This window comes from Poecilia latipinna, unplaced genomic scaffold (assembly GCF_001443285.1).
Source record: "Poecilia latipinna isolate Pla-1442-1.1 unplaced genomic scaffold, P_latipinna-1.0 Scaffold1957, whole genome shotgun sequence".
NCBI classification, from domain to species: Eukaryota; Metazoa; Chordata; class Actinopteri; order Cyprinodontiformes; family Poeciliidae; genus Poecilia; species Poecilia latipinna.
The window spans coordinates 78198-95626 of record NW_015114573.1 but is presented as its reverse complement, the minus strand read 5'-3'; the positions used below and the strand labels follow the sequence as shown (position 1 = coordinate 95626).

At 38.8% G+C, this 17429-nt stretch overlaps 1 protein-coding gene across 1 annotated transcript in view; it reads right to left on the bottom strand.

Moving 5' to 3' along the window:
• The window catches only part of otog (otogelin), a 66072-nt gene that overhangs the window by 20079 nt on the left and 28564 nt on the right, over nucleotides 1-17429 (bottom strand). Inside the window, exons 19-34 of the mRNA XM_015015829.1 lie at nucleotides 16922-17134; nucleotides 16672-16837; nucleotides 14466-14540; nucleotides 13914-13957; nucleotides 13677-13842; nucleotides 8551-8658; nucleotides 7902-8040; nucleotides 7086-7220; nucleotides 6865-7011; nucleotides 6666-6785; nucleotides 6047-6163; nucleotides 5024-5180; nucleotides 4411-4437; nucleotides 3837-4013; nucleotides 1219-1497; nucleotides 71-188 (exon numbers count right to left, since the gene is read on the bottom strand). Coding sequence (XP_014871315.1) covers nucleotides 71-188; nucleotides 1219-1497; nucleotides 3837-4013; nucleotides 4411-4437; nucleotides 5024-5180; nucleotides 6047-6163; nucleotides 6666-6785; nucleotides 6865-7011; nucleotides 7086-7220; nucleotides 7902-8040; nucleotides 8551-8658; nucleotides 13677-13842; nucleotides 13914-13957; nucleotides 14466-14540; nucleotides 16672-16837; nucleotides 16922-17134 — 2188 coding nt within the window. The remainder of the gene's footprint in view (nucleotides 1-70; nucleotides 189-1218; nucleotides 1498-3836; nucleotides 4014-4410; nucleotides 4438-5023; nucleotides 5181-6046; nucleotides 6164-6665; nucleotides 6786-6864; nucleotides 7012-7085; nucleotides 7221-7901; nucleotides 8041-8550; nucleotides 8659-13676; nucleotides 13843-13913; nucleotides 13958-14465; nucleotides 14541-16671; nucleotides 16838-16921; nucleotides 17135-17429) is intronic.

The window sequence follows — 17429 nt, the reverse complement described above, 5'->3', positions numbered from 1 at the left end:
AACATGTCGGCTCCCATTAAACTGATCGTTTCACATCGTGTCAGAAACAGGTGAAGGTCAAAGGTCTGACTGTGGGATGGTGACGCAGGAGTCGGCGGAGGGGTCGCTGCAGGTCCTGAAGCAGGGGCTGATGCAGGAGTCGTACCTCCACTGGCAGCGAGGACCCGGAGGGGTGTCTGGGCTGGGGCCTGAGCAAAAAACACACTTAAATAAACAAATTACCACTAAAGATTACTTCCTCTCATTAACATGGCCACCAGGTGGCGCTGTGAAGGCCTAAGAAAGAAGGAGGGAAATTAAAAAAAGATGCAAAATTAAAAATAAATTGAAACCCACCATTTTTTTATCTTAAAATTTTCATCATAATTTTTTGTTTTCCATTATTCAATCATATTTTAAAATAAAACAAAAATTAAAATAACTTATTTAAATGTTATTTCTGATGCTAATTTTCTGATTGGCTACCAGCAAATTTATTAAGATGATTTGATCCTCAGGTTAGTGAAACTAGCGAAGAAGGGAAACGTTTCTGGAAAAAAACAAAAAAAACACACACACACACACACACAAGAAAATGTTGACATAAAATAAAATTTGATTCAATTAATATAAAATATTACATATTTCCTTATAATCAGAACAGCGGATTGTGATGAGAAATTGTGTAACGAAGTCTTAAAATATTATTTGGTCATAATATGTTAAAATAAAATCCAAACTCAGGCTGAATTTATGCTAAATGAAAATAATAATTATTAAACAATGAATGAAACACTCCTGTGTCTAAATTCATATTTCTGGAATCTATCAGGTGTTTAGGAGATATGTGTTTAGAATAACTCATGAATTTAACAGGAAGTGAATAATTTTTACTCTTTTTAGTCGGAATTACCATCTTCTATCTTATTACCCCAGTTTTTATACACAATTAAAGTAGTTTTAAAGTGACGACCAAGTGTATTTTTTCTCCAGCTTTCGGTGTAAAATATTACATTAGCAACACAAAAAGTGGCTCTTTGTTTGCTACTTCAGCATATTTTTACTGAAGGAAAAGTAAAAACTACAGCATAGTACAAATACTCCTACTTTTAAAAAAAAAAAAGTTACTGAGTAAATGTAACTAGTTGCTAATAAACTGGTTATTTCTGTGATGTGTTTGTTTTATGTTTGAATCGTGTGAAAACGCTGCTGTGTTGTGATTCTTTTTGTGACTCTGACCCGTCAGTCTGAACAGCGACGCCTTGCGGAAACCGTAGCTGTGTCTGAACTTGAGCAGGTGGAGGCGTGGCGGCGTGGCGTGCAGGAAGAAGCCGGGTTTGGCGTGCGACTCCAGCGAGTCGTAGCCCGAGATCCAGGTGTTCCTGTGGAGGACGAAGGTGGCTCCGTCCCAGAATGCATCACTTCCCTCCCACTTGGCCAGCCTCACCTGGCCGCTGGCGCTCGCGTGCAGGAAGTAGTTCGGTCTGTCGACGGCTTCAAAGGAAACCCGCGATGCATCTGTGGAGAGGAAAAAATAACTATTCACCGCTTTTGTTTCTAATGGTTTTGGACACCGCCTACACTGCAAAAACAGAAAATATGACTTCAAAGCACTTAAAAAAACACCTACCTGTTTTTTGGCAATAAGCTAATGTTTGTTAATATGCCTGGAAAAGGAGCTGTTTCAAAAACCTCCCAATTCCAGGGGCAGTGCCCCGTTACCTAGCAACCCCAGCCCTGTTACCTAGCAACCCAAATGGAATTCAAATTCGGTCAGCTGGTTTTAACCACTGTAGGCACTGTACACACCCCAAAAACACAAAGTCTTAGAGTATTTTTGCCTAATTTCTAGTACAAATATCTTAGCACACATGAAATTAGAAAAAAACTAAAAACTTTTTCGCCAGATACAGCAGCTTGTTTTACGTAAATAAATCTTTAATATTGGTGGGAAAAAGTACTACTTCCATTGGCAGAATGTTTTCACATATAACATGGGAAAAAATATATAATTTAAAAACTCTGCTAATGGAACTGTTTTTTTTTTATAAAAAAAAAAAAAATTTAAGGAATTACTTAAAAAAATCTCCTATTTCTTGCTGAAAAGTTACTTGAAAGTNANTTTTTTTCTTATTTCAAGTGAAGTAAGATATTTACACTAGAAACTAGACCAAGTAAGATTTTGTGTTTTTGCAGTGCAGCTCCTTTAAAATGTGTAATATCAGTTATATTTTAAGAGATTGTTATGGTTTTTAAGTAATAGAGCAACTTACTCTAATTTAAAAATATACTCCTCCAATTCAAATGACATAAACAAAAACAAAAGTAATCCTGAACACTGAAATTTGTGAAAGTTATTTTAAGGTAATCAGCGTTGAACAAACATAAATATATAAGCGTCAAACTGGTTGAAATGAGTGTTTGAAGGAACCAGCAGGAGCTGGAGCAGCTTGTTGCAGGTTTGGCCGGCTGTCAAGCCTGCAGCTTGAGTTGCTATATGAGTGTTTGCCAATCTGATCTCTGAACCCTTTTACAATGAGTCCATCGCCTTCGTCGGTGTTTTCACAGGAGAGCTCAGATCAACAGCAAAGGAAACGGCAGGAGTGAAGCCTGGCTGGCTGTCAAACGGCTGCACACCGAATCTGATTCACAGAGAAGTTTAACAGTTTACAAACAGACTCAGGGTTTTTAGCATAGAAAAATGGGCTTTTCAATGGAGTTTATTCTACCTAACATCTTAATATGTACAACCTGAAATGAAAATATTAGTCTCTTAACTCACTCTTTGTTGTTTTCTTTGTGAATGGCCTCAACAACATAAATTAACAAGTCTACTTGGGGCGTTTTGAGTTACTGGCCTTTTCTGAAAGAGTGGATTTTAATCTTCCCAGTGATGTCAAACACATGGAAATCAAAAAATAACTTTTTAATTTACTATAAATGTTGTGTAAATTAACATTTTAGGGCTATTTATAATTTAGAAGCACAGTAAAAGAGAAATAGACCTGATTTTTATTTCTGCTTTGGCAGAAATAAAAATCATTATCCACTCATTTCTATCAGTTGTATTTATCTGTTGTGTTTAATCATTTTTAATTAAATAAAAATAACAATAGCTGTTGACATGCGAGCAGAGCATCATAAACAAGCAAAGTCGTAACAAACAAATAACAGTTCTTACCAACTGAGACTCGTTTTTTATTCACAAATGTAAATTCAACAGAAAGATTCTTTGTTTTGTGACTTCAATTTATGTAAATGATGTTGTAATAACCCCTGGCTGATGTCATTAATACTTTTACATGGTATACTGTTTTTATATACTTGTTGTACCTTTTTTAATAATAAAAAAGAAAAAACAGCTAAAATTTTCTTCTTTTCCTTCAATTAAAATAGCAAAAATGTGACTTTTACCTACAGGACAATAAATAAAACATGTAATATTTTACATTTGCCTTAATCTTTAACATTATTTAATCTTTTGGGTTTATTATTTTCCTTTTTTTAAGTCTTTAAATGTTTTTAGTTTATTCCTAGAACCAAAAATGAGAATTTTCTTTTACAATCTTTGCTGTATTTAGTGTGTTTTTGAGCAGAAACAACTTATGAAATAAAAAGCCTACCAAAAGAAAATTGGTGTTATACTTAACATTTTCCGTTTAAGAAGATATAAACTTAACATGGAAAATTCCCGTCCTGAAAAAATGACAAAAAGTCTCAGATGGCCAAATCTTTGCTATCCTTGAATTCTGGTTGGGGGCCACACAAAATTAATCAAAGGGCCACAACTGGCCCTTGGGCCACACTTTGGACCTCCCTGATTTAGAGATTCTAAATCTAAACAAATATGAACCCACCGTGTGGCCGAGCTCTGCTGAGGCCCGGCGTCATCATGAACTCTGAGAGGATCCCAGGAGCGGCGCTGGCGCTGGTGTTGACCCGCTGCAGGAACACGAAGCCGCTGGACCGGCTGGCTGCCAGCAGAGACGTCTGATCCCAGAAGGTCCAGAGCCTGAGCGGACCTTTACCCAGAACTGCAGGGAGGAGGCACCAATTTTACAAGAAACCCAACATGTCTGAAATCCACAGAGGTTTTTGACTATTTTATGCATTATTGTGTTTCCGTAGTCTCTAAGAGTTTGCAGCTTCACTTATTTGCAGCTTCACTTATTTTTGTTCAGAAACATGAAAATGTCTTTCATAGCTCAAAGTCGTCTTCCTTCAGATAAATAAATCAAAACATCAACAAAACTCTTTATCAAAAACTGGGGAAACATGAAAACAACTATTCCTCAGTTCAGACAGCATGAAAAAAGTAAAGAGAAATTAGCTCAGGTTTCTGTTTTATTATGGGAATTAGTTTTTAGGAAAACAAAACTGACGAAGTAATAAAGATAAAGTCAGCATATGAAGGAAAGTTTTTTTTTTTACCTTTGTTGTAGAATTCACAGTCATATGCTGCAGAAAAGAAAAAGAAACGGGATTAAAAAAACGTCTTATAATAATCTTGCAATATGTCATATTGTTGTTAATTGTACAACGATTGTGCATTAGGGCCAACGTCCTACAAAAAAGAAGTTAATTTGTGAGAAAATTCCAAGATTAATCTCAGAAATTTCCAATTTTTTCCCTTGAAAGATTTTTAGATTAATCCCAGAATTTCTCTTTTTTGTCTTGAAAATTTACTCCTATTTCCCCCATCTATAATTGCCCTAATACACCATCGTAAGTATATCTATCTATCGAATAATTTGGCAGCAAATAAGGTTTTTGAATTGAAAATGTTACTTATTTTGTCCATATGTGGTTTTCAATTAAAATGCAATTACCATGAAATGAACTCGATTAAAAATTTCAATTGAGGTTCATCAGGAATTATTATGTTATGGATCAGATTCAAATGTCAAATTTAAGGAACAAAACTGGAGAAAATCCTTGAAAGAACTTCAGGAAAAAAAACTCTGGCTGCTTAGAAAAAAGAAATGACATCAGACATCTGTTGGGTAAAAGAAAGAAACGATCAATCTGGGAGGTTTTTCCTTACGGCAGAGAGACGGCGAGCGCCAGTCGATAGGAACGCCCTCATGGCAGCAGCGCCCTGCGTACGCTGCCACGCTGGTGCAGAAACACTCACAGTCGCCGCCGCGGCTGCAGGCGCATGTGTCAGCGAGGCAGTTCATGTAGAACCAGGTGACATCCACCTGAGCACACATAACAGGCTTCAGGGAGTGAAAAATCCTTTTTTTTATTTTCATGTCAATTATTTGGAATATTTTTAAAACTTTCATGTTGTATAGATTCATTACACACAAAGTGAAACATTTCAGGGGTTTAATTTGATTATGGCTTTAATAAAACAAGATTCAGTTACTCATAATAATAAAATCTTATTTAAGCAATGATCATCGTATTAGTGCCGTTGTAGACAGAAAAAAGTAAATTGTCGCCAAAAAACAGATAAATTTTGAGACTTATCTCTGAAATTTTCTATAAAAAATGGGAACTTTCTTAGTTTGAAAAGTTAAAAAAAATTTTAATAAAAAAATTGAAATTTTGAGATTAAGCTCGGAAATTTTATAGAAAAAACAAAGAAATGTCTGGGTTTAAAAAGCTGAAAATTTGAGATTAATCTCAGAAATTTCCAAGATTTTTCTAGGAAATTTCTTATTTCAAAAAGTAGAAAATTGAATCATAAAATCCCAGAAAATTTGAGATTAAGTTCTAAATTTCTTAGTTCGAAAAGTTGAAAATTTACTTGAAAAAAACTCAGAAGAAAGTTAAAAGTTGAAAAATTTTGCCTTTTAAAACTCAGAAATGTTTGTGTGTTTTCTTGCACATTTTTCACTTTTGGCGCCCAGAAATTTTCAAGTTTTTTCTAGAAAATTTCTGAGATTAACCTTGAAGTTAAATAAGAGTTGTCTAGTAAAAAATGCACTTTTTTTTCTGCCTACAATGATCCTAAAACCCTGTCATACAAGGAGATCTTGATCTTAATTGGGTTTGAACCTGGTTGCATACAGGAAGATAAATGAGTAAAACAGAGATCTGTTGTAGCGCCACTCCTCACCACCGGGTGGCAGGTCTGGAAGACTTCACTGAGCAGGACGCCACACTGACGCTTTGCAAAGGGCTCCCTGAGAGGACTGAGGCTGCAAGGATGTCTGATGTCTGGACTGTTCACACACTGAACACACAAACACACACAGAAAATTCAAGCCTTATAGATTTATTATAGGAAAATTAAGACAAACTATCACAATATTACAAGAATAAAGTCTTATGGAAAAAACTTGTATCAGAATAAAGTCATAATATTACAACTTTACTCTCATAATACTATGACTTCATTCTCATATTATTACAACTTTATTATGAGAATAAAGTTGTAATAATACAAAAATAAAGCCATAATAATATGAGAATACATTCATAAGAGAATAAAGCCTTAATATTTGGACTTTACTCTTATATGACGTTTTTTATATTAATTTATTCTGATCATTTTATTTATGTATTTATTTTTTCAGTATGGCCCTAATACTCCATCGTAGGAAATACTCACACAGTTTTATCTTAAATGAAATGTTGCAGTTAATTGTTAAAACATGCAGCTAGAAGAGATGAAATAACCAGTTTTATTTTTCTCTACAGTGAAATATAAATTATTTGCAGGACGCTCCGCTCACCTCCATGGCCGTCCAGCTGTTTCCAAACTCCTGCGGCGTCGGCAAGTCGATGTTGTCAGGCGTCCGCATTTCGTTGATCGTCTTCAGGTCAAAGTTCCCACACAGGCCGCTGAGTTTCCCCTGGACACGTTGCGTTATCTCACTTTGCTCTGACCACTCATCGTCATGCATGATGAGCAGAGTAAAAACAGAGTCCTACCTGCCAGCGGGGGCCAACCTGGACGTGAACCGTTGTCTTCCGGTCCCACAGCACCGTCACGTCTTCTTCTGGGAAGTGAATTATTGTGAAATATCCAGCTGGCCAGATGAACATCTGCTGCTTCCTGTCGATCACACTAGACGGATTCTGCATGGGATTTGGGTTCCAGTTACCTTCTTGATTCATACAGGAAATGTTTAAAACACAAAGATGGCGCTTACTGGTTTTCCAGAATCGTCGTCGAAGGATATGAAGGATCCGCGGATGTTGATCAGAAGGGACTTCCTGCAGATGATTCCACTGTCGAAGCAGTCGACGTTCTCCACCAAAACGCTCAGCATCACATCAGCGCTGCTCTGTGGATGACAGGACACAAACGTAAACTGTGTTCCCCCCTCCAGCAGACTGGGAACCAGTTCACCCTCAGAGTCCAGCAGACTGGGAACCAAAATGGCAGCATCTGTTTCAATTCAGCTGCTGTGGTGCAAAAATCAGTTACAAACCTCTACATTTAAAGAGGAAGTATTATGCTAAATTCACATTTTGCATGTTCTTGTACTTCAAATCGAGTTTCTACTGCTGCTACAAACAACCTAAGCACTAAAAAAAACTTTCAGACAATTTTAGGCAATAAGTTCATGTTTTTTGGTGTTAGCTGTTCAAAATGTAACGTCACAAATCGTCAGGCACTGCGCCGTTACCTAGCAACCCCAGCAAAGCCCAGCCCGTTACCTAGCAACCCTAGAAAAGCGCAGCCCATTACCTAGCAACCCCAGCTAAGCCCAGCCCGTTACCTAGCAACCCCAGCTAAGCTCCAGCACGCTTGGTCAGCTGGTTTTACCGTTTTATATGCTGTACAATGGATGCTGGAAAACACAAGTGTTTTGTTGCTGACTTACCATCCAGAAATCAGTTGCTGCATTCTGATTGTGTAAAGAATGTAATGAACATGTTTTGTTTTGCCTATAGACCTATCCTAACCTGTTTATGGAAGCAGAAAAGTTTACCTTTAAACAGATGTAGAAATGATTAGGTACCTTAACAAGATAGACCTTGCAGGCCCCGACGTAGTCAAACAGCAGTCCGTCGAACGTCCTGTAGTGGCGGTCACCGTAAGTCGTGCACATGGACGGACACGGACGAAACACACACTGGAACATCCCGTGTTGGCAAACGCTACAAGGAAAGAAAAGCTTCAGTGGTTTAGCGTCAACTTGTTCCCACTTACTGCAGGAACCGCTTTTCACCTCTAACCGTCTCCATTTGTGAAGAGCCTTTGGTTTACCAAAGGCAGAAAAGTGCTGGTAAATTGGCCAATTGTGCCATTAAGCTGTCATCTACATCATCTTCCCTGGCTGTAACTTGAAGGAGAAGGACGGGAGAATAACAGAGATCACTGGGAGGTTTCTTTCACCAGCCAGGGTCGGTTTGAAGCAGATGGAATCAGAGACATGTACAAGGGCCTGCTCTGTTTCCAAGGCCTATTCTCTGGCTCCTGATAACAGAGAATTACACATATCAGATGGCAACTTTTGCTCCTCTGACAACCTCACAACTCTGTGGTGTCAGGCTAAACGTTGCAGTAGAACATTGTTGGAGATTTGTCTTCATTCTGAGGTAATTCTTAACTTTTTGATAAGAAACTTTGAGATAATCTTGTCATATACTTCAAACGTGTGAACGTACCACTGGTAGCAGGGGGAGGAAACTCGGTCGCCAGGGAAATATTCTTTCCCTTTCCACAAACAGGGGCAGGCATCAGGCTCAAAGCACTCATCCCCATGTTTCAGTAACCTGGGGAGGGGAAATATGAGGTCAGGACTTCCTGTTTTAAAACAAATCAAACAGAAATTATGCTCAAGGTGCAACTGAGAGATTGTGTATGTCAGGTGACGTAGGCAGGGTTCCCACCGTGTTTTTGTGTTAAAAAATGTTAAAAATTACAAAATCTGTTCTGTCTGTTCAGTCACCTGTAGCACTGGATAACAGGAACATCAAGTTAAACGAGTACTTTTGGACTTCCTTTACCAGAAATACCGCAACCAGCTCAACCAAGAAACTAAGTGCTCCCCCAAAGAGAGCCACAAGTTAAAGTCTCTCTATTGACAGCAGGATCTGGACCAGTCTCTTCTACCGCAAATGGAAAATCTCCAAAAACCTCCTACAATGACTCTTTGAAACATGGCAGAGTGATGATACCATTCTGCACTCATTTGGGATATGCTAGGCATCGACCCTGTTCCTAAGGACGAACCTTAGTACTTATAATCCCATTCTTTCCATCACCACAGCTCATGGTGAGGAATGTCTTTGCCTCTCAGACACCCATCCCTCTATCCACCCTATAAATCTCTCCTTCTCTGAATGACAGTAGCTCATTCCCAGCACTTCACCTGCTGGTTCCAACCTTCATCCTGGTTGTTTCTTTTGGCTTTAAACAGCTTCAGTCCTTCCAGGTAAAGTGACACAAACAGAACCACATCATCTGCAAACCGAAGCAGTAGAGGCTGGTTCTCCCAAACAAGATATTCTGTATAAAATGGCCAAAAAAGGGCAACACTGAGTCCAATTCTAACTGGAATAAAGTCTGTGCCTTTATTCCCGCTGGAATGAATGACCCTTCATAGGAAGGTCCTAAATTACCACCAAGGATTAGATCAGTAAATAAATCTTCTGGAGTTTGTTCCTGGTTCCTCTTGGACTCTGGCAGAGATCTCCCTGGTCACCAATCCTGTTAGTGGTGTTATGGGCTGGACTTCAAGGGGTGTTTATGTGGAGAAGGCTGGCTGGTTTTGGAAGGTCTGAGGCTTTGCTTTTTTTCTACTGCCATCTTCAAGACGTGTTTTCCAGAATGTGCTAAAACGGTTCAGAGCTGGGATAAGAGCCACTTTCTCTAAGGGACCCCAAATACTGAACTTCACTCCATAAAGGTCCATGTGTACTTGAAGCAGACAACGGTCAGGGCACTAGCCAGGGAACTCCTTGGCATCCTCCGTAAATGAGCTGGCATCCACTACCAGGAGGCTTTCTTTCATGGACGGGAAATCTCTGCAACACAATCTCGAAAAGAGGAGAGCAATAAAAGGTCTTTAACCAAATTGTTGGAAGGTAATGGCTAAAAAACTGAATCCAATAACTTAATGCTGAAGAAATGCTTGGTAAAGGCATGCTACCGACTTCCTGTCATCTTAAGTCTGAGTTTGCCTCTAGCTTGGACTCATTTGTGAGTTCACTGACAGATGTTGGCTTCCACTGCAGGAACATTCCAGCAAATGAAAGACAGCTTGAAGGGTGGGCAGCTGTGAATGAAAAGGAATAACACTCGTTCGCTACATGAGAAATCCAGACAATTAGGATTCTCAGAGATAGAGAGAGAAAACCAGTCTTTGTCTGGATGCCTGCATTTGCTCTCCTCCACTCTGCAGCACCAGGCTGATAAGTATCTTGTAATATGCAGAGCTGAACTACATCCACTGGCGAGGCAGCAGACAATGACGTGACACACTGAATGGTGCCGCCATAAACCCGAGGTTCATCTGAGTAGAGTTACACGACAGATAAAACGCCGCTAACAGCTTCCTCTATCTGCGCGCCAAGCGGCCGTATTGATTACTCTGATCAAAGATTCTCAATCACTTATCCTGCCGACCTACCAACATGTCACCCATAAATCCTCACAGCTCCAGCCGGTCGGGGTGAATTTAATTTCATGGGACAATGTAAAAGCGCAAACTTGATCTCAACAGGGGTAAGAAGTTACCGCGTCTAATTTGTTATCACAAAATCAAAGCAAAGATTTGTACATTTAATTAGAAATGAAATATTTGCATCTCTAGTCGGAACCACAGATTCTCAATTGGTCTCAAGTCTCCAGCTGATTCCAACGGGTTTTCTTCCAGGATTGTAATTATCTCCTGAAAAGCCCACAGCATGACTGAGTCACCACCGTGTATCACCGTTTCCAAAAACTGTGTTCAAAACTACTTCAACATATTTTTATTTAAGTAAAAATAAAAAGCAGCCATCGAAGAAATTACTCAAGTAAGAGTAAAAAAGTATTTGGAAAAAATCCATTCACTACAATAATACAATAATATTATCTTTAAATATTTCTTCTAATTCCTTTGACATACTTAACAAGCGAAAACAATGTTTAATCAAAGACGTTTTAATGTAATAATCAGTGTTCATTACTGTTTTATTGTTTTCTGTTTGCTGGTTGTTCCTTGGCATTAAAGCATCTACCGTCTCCTTTGGGAAGGTTTGCATCCCTTAGGTCTTTCCTGGATTTTTACCAGTTTTTAGCATTAATTACTTACAGATAATGTTTTTAATGTCTTTTAAGCAGACGCTGCACAATCTGCTGTCATGGTCTCGCAACAAGGAGTCTAGAAATGCCTGGATTACTGAGAGAAACATTGTTCCTAAAATGATCAGGTTTAAGGACTAAATCAAAAATCCTGACTTAAAGAAGGTGAAGCCAGTGGAGAAACTTTTGAAGACTATCAGGTAGTTTGGAGAACTATTGACCAAAACTGGTGGAAAAGTCTAGAAAAAGTCGGGGGGATTTAAGACTTTTGCCCAGCATGATGTGTACATATAAACTGAAACTGATACCAAATTCCAGGAAACCGCAGGCTTCTGTTTTGGACCTAAAAGTTCAGGTTTATATGAGGTCAGCTGATACAGAACGAGGGAATGAATGGTCGACATTTTGATCATAAACAAAGTGTTCCTTTGTGAACGAAGAAAACACAATGGGGTCCTCAGTCAACACGGCTGCTAATTATTTCCCATTAGAGGTTTCAAAGTCCTGCTGCAGATAAATACCACACAGACGAGTTGAGGTTGCTTTTCAATTTTTATCTTTGTTTTTTTTAATTCTTTAAACTAAAGCCTTGCTTTGTGTTGGTCTATTTCAGTCCCTTAGCTAAGCAGATAGCGCCAAACTCAGCACAAATCAGCGTTTTCAGCAGATCCACTTTGTCTGAGAGGAACCCAACGCAAACCTCTGTTCAGACTGACATAAAAACCAACAACTCTGTTGGTTTCCTGTAACTAACCCAGCTTTTAAACACAATGCATGGTCAGGTGACATTTTATCCAGAGTTCAGGGTCAGTGTCCTCTTGGAAAAAGCAGCTTTGTCCAATTATCAGCACCACAGCTGTAGATCTGAGGTGAAGCTGGACCAGATAAACAGTCCCACAGCATGATGCTTGAAAGTTTCCTTAGCTCTTCTCCAAACAGAGTTTTTATGAAACGGCTGTGAATAACAGTTTAAAAGCTTCAACTGAGCTCCTTCTTTTTTGGCTTCATTGTAAAAACACAAAGTCTTACGAAGTATTTATGTCCAGTTTCTAGTACTAACATCTCAGAACGCTTGAAATAAGACAAGCTGACTTACAAGTAACGTTTCAGCAAGATATAGGAGCTCTGAAAATCTTAGTTAAGATATAGTCAGCTGGTTTTACTGCTGTAAGCTCTGTACAATGGCTGCTGGAAAAGACAAGTGTTTTGTTGTTGACTTAACAGTCAGAAACCACTTGATGCATTCTTGTTGATTGTGCAGGAGGCTCTACTTCTGCTTTTCAAGTATGTACGGTGGTATAATTGTGCATCTGTTTGCAGCCATATTAACATGTGAGTGTAAATGTTGAGTTTTGGAGGCGTGGCCAGCAGCAGCTTCTTACATTTAAAGTGATAGAGGCCCAAAAACAGCTGATTCTGCAGAACCAAACTAGAATCTCACTATCTAAGAATCATTTTGTACAACAACGTAATAAACATGTTCTCTTTCGCACTCAGACCCACCGTCACCTGTTGGAAGAACCATAATAGGTCACCTTTAGCGTCAAAGCAGAAACCAAAACTGTGATTCAGGTTGATGGAGCCTCACAACCTTTAGTCTCTTCATTAGAGTTGAATCATCGCTGACCATCAATGAAGCGTCTTTGTGGCCATATTTACCCCTAAATGTGTCCCCTCTCAGGTTTCAGGGAGTTATTAACCGTTCTTATCAAGGCCTGACCATCGGGTCCAGAGTCTGATGTCACCGTAAAGGTCATCTTGTTTAATGTGTCGAACAGAAACGCCAGTCAGCTTTACACGTCTTAGATGAGGCATCTCCGCACATCTCTGACCTTTTCACAGCATCTTGCTGTGTTTCAAATGAACCTGAAAACCTAAACCACTTATCCAGGTTCAAAATTAACAGATGCATCTAAAAAAACCAGGAGGGATTACAGGGATTGAACTGAAACAGACCTAAGGTTGTCTGTCTGCATCATCAACCAGCTTTAAAGACTTTTCTGTCTCCAACGGATGAATCAGAGAATCCTAACCAACACCATATGTGGCACAAACAGTAAGATTTAGGACGATTTACTTTTTAAATAGAGCCAAGTTTATTTAAATCAATCAATTTTATTTGTACAGCAAATTTCAGGAAGAAGAGAGAGGAAGAAGTGCTTTACATCATAAAAACACAAAAATAAAAAGTCATATAAGCACCATTTGATGAGAACTATCATAAAAATCATTAATGTACATCATGTGTTGGTCAGTGTTTCTTTTATTATTAATCAACATCAGCTCTAACCAGGTGGGCTTTTAGTCTCGATTTAAATGAATCAGTGTTTCGGCAGTTTTGCAGTTTACTGTTAGTTTGTTCCAGATGTGTGGCGCATAGAAGCTGAATGCAGCTTCTCCATGTTTGGTTCTGGTTATGCAGAACCAGACTCCAGACTGGTCCAGTTTGGAGTTTGATTATTTTCATGAACTTCCATTCATAATAAATCAAGCTGCTACTCACCCAGGCGGACAGGCACAGCCAGAGACGCAGGGCTCATGCGCAGAGCAGGTGATGTTCAGCAGGTAGGACTCACAGGTGCGCTCACAGGCCACGCCCCTTCCTGCTGATTGGCTGTTCTCCCCATCTGAGCAGTTCAGGTGGAGCTGACCCGGTGGGCAAAGCCTGTCTGCAGAAAGTCAGAAAAATTTCAGCCAAAACATCCGAAGCACTAAAAACTGAGTCAGGGAATCATCTTACCAGTTTCTCCAGTCTGGGGAACCAGTTTACCATTAAGACACAGTCTGTAGGGGAACATCAGGGTATGTTACACATACAAACATTCAAACATTAACACATTTTAAAGAAGAATGAATGTGGGCAGAAACATGGCTGTATGCTAGCATAATGATGAAATTATAGCATTATGCTACCATTATGATAGCATTATGCTGATAGCATAATGAAATGATAGCATAATGCTAGCATACAACCATATTGTTGGCCAAAGGCAATAGTATGAAATGCTGAAATGCTAAAAGTTCGACAGCTTCTGCAATGTTTCTCCTTCTATCTCTGGGTGGCTCTTCAGCAACATTCAGAAAAATCTCCCATAAAAACACTAAAACATCAAAATTTAAATTTACTGAGCCTGGAAATCATTGTTATGTTTTTATTCTAATTCTCTCAATCTTAATCCTTTCCAGATTGTTTTAAACCAGGATTATTCTCATTTTGTGGTTTGACTGAAGACAATAAAAACCTGGAAACCTGAAGCATCTTGTGAGAAAGAAACTTTGGAGAAGATCTTACTGAACACCTGCTGATGTCAAGATCACGTCTCCGGGTTCGTAGTCGGCTCCGAGGAAACTGCAGGGACACTCGGACCTGAGGAGAAACAGGAGGACGGTACGACAACAAAAACATTAAAAACATGAAATAAAAGGTCATTACTTCACCTCAGTGTGCGCCAGTTCAGGTATATCATTCAAATTCACCACTAATGTTCTCCCAATGCACTTTACTAAACTAACAGGTCCAATTAAAACACTCCAGTTGTTCAGACAGAATCAGATTCAGTTACATATATTCTAATTAAATTCTAGTTTAACATCAAATCAAGAATAAAGATCAAAATGATTTACATGATAAAAATATAACACAATTTGGTGTTTTTTGCTTCTCCACTGCAAAAAACACCAAATCCTACAGAGTATCTTTTTATAATTTTTAGTGCAAATATCTTAGTTCACTTAAAATAAAACAAAACTAACTTACAAGAAACTTTTCAGCAAAATGTAAGTTTGTTTTAAATCAATAATTACTTAGTATTGATTAAAATGTATTAGTTCCAGAGGAAACTGCATTTTTTATTAATACTGAGGAATTATTTACTTAAAACAAACTCTTATATCTTGCTGAAAAGTTACTTTTAAATTAGTTTCGTCTTATTTCAAGTGTAATAAAATATTATTAAATATTACTATAGACTAAAAATACATGGTAAGATTTAGCATTTTTTGCAGTGGCAAAATAAAGAAAGTAATAAAACCAACTTGCAGAAATTTGTAACTTCAATCCAATTCTGGGAAATAGAACAAAATAAATATAATAATACAAGAAAAAACAACGGAGTACTGGGGCCAAGCATTTTTTAAATAATTACAAGAACAGATATATTTATTCTTCATTCTTTATCCTCGTAATTGAAATATTATAAATTTATTCTTATATAATGTTGACTTTATTCTTGTACGTTATTCTCTTAATATTATGACTTTATTCTCTTAATTTTACTGTTTTGTTTTTTTATTTGCTCTTAGTATGGCCCTAATGCCGTAATAAAACAAGAATTGTGTAGAAAAAATTTGCTACGTAGCTCCAAACATGATGAATCCACCTAAACGTGTGAAGAGCTGATACAGTGAGCTTTGTGTTTCCCTAAACAAACCATTAACTGTAAGAGAATAGGGCTCAGGTTTAGGAAATGTTTGATTCAATGAGAAAACCTCCTTAAAAAACAGACTAATAAAAATAAAAATGTACAGAAACCATACATTACGTTAAACTGCATCCAGTTTAAAGTCAAATCAGCCTCTGTACTACAAACTCTTTCTCACTGGTTATCAGATATCTGTATCTTCCCGGCCCGAGCGGGAATGAAAAGGGGGTTTCAGGGTGGATTCCTAGGTGTAACTCTATCACATGCTAAGTAAGGCACCGCGCTGCAGTGGGATGTAAAAACCCGGGACATTTAAGAGGAATTAGGCTGCGAGTCTTCCAGGGCGGAGCACGCTGAAAGGCAGAGCGCAATTATGGGGGTCCTCGAGCTCGACAAGGCTTTCCACTTAAGGGCTGACCCCAGATCCAGAGCAGATACAAATATCACTCTGAGAGGGTTTGTTTGGTGGAGAGCTTCCAGCTCAGCAGCCGTCTGCGAGGAAAACTGGAGCTGCTCCAGCAGCCAACACGAAGGCAGCAAACTCCTCAGTCGACACCCAAACGATTTCCAGCAAAACACATCAGAAAGGCATATAAACCAAGTTAAACAACAAAAAAACTAACTCACACCAAATAAATTATACAGACAGGTAACTGTAAAGATTGTAGGAACTGAAGGAAAAACTAAAACTGGAGAAATACACTGCAAAAACACAAACTCTTACCAAGTATTTTTTATGTCTAGTTTCTAATGCAGATGGAATATGCAGAAAAACACCGAATTTTACGTTTTTTTCTCACTTTTATTTAGATATAAAACTGAGAAATAATAACATTTTATTTAGAAATATCATAGTACACTTGAAATAAAACAAAACTGACTTACAAGTAACAATTCAGCAAAAACACAAAATATTTACAAGTATTTTTGGTTTAGTTTCTGGCGCACATATATTATATAAAACTAACTTACAAATAACTTTTCAGCAAGATATTGGAGCTTGTTTTAAGTGAATAATTGTTCTGNTAAAACAGCTCATTCTGGAGAACTGAGCAGACTAAGACCTGATGGCCTTACCTGTGCACACAGGTGTGTGTTCGGTGGTTGTAGAAGGAGCCCTGGGGGCAGACGCAGCCCTCCTCGCAGTCGCCCCCACAGTGCTGCGGGACGGACAGGGAGGAGCAGCGCCGCTGGCAGGCCGACACACAGGTGCCATACTGCATGGTGGCAGGACAGGTGACAGCTGGGAGAGGACGAAGTTTCACAATAAAGTCATAATTATGGCAAGAAAAGCAGAAATGAAAGATCTTTTCCCCCGAATCCTCACCACAGTCCGATACGTGCGCTCGGAAGTCGATGATGAAGGAGAACCTGCGGCAGTGCCGAGCGTAGTGAGCCAGGGCGGAGCAGAGGCAGGGCGTGCCGCACCGGCAGGTGTCTGCGCGGCACTGCAGGTGGAACGGCGTTGGGCTGAGGTACTCATGACAGGCGGCGAACAGGTCCTGGTTCAGGACGTCACACATCTCCGACGCGTAGGTCACTGAGGGAAACACAGGAACGAGGGTTTCATCACGGTTCTCACATCACTTCATTTCCCGCTATGACCTTGTTTTAAGGTCTGAACCTTAAAACAAGTTTTAAGGTTCAGACCTGGAGGCGTTGTTGAATTATTACAGCATGTAACCGAATAGTTTTTGAAGATTTGAGAAATCTGGATTTTTTCCCACCCAGGGCAGCATTTCAGGGCCCCCATACATTATTATTTAAAAATGGTACAAATTCCATCACAACGACGTATTAATAAAATCAGCTGAACAACTGATGGGAAATGTAAA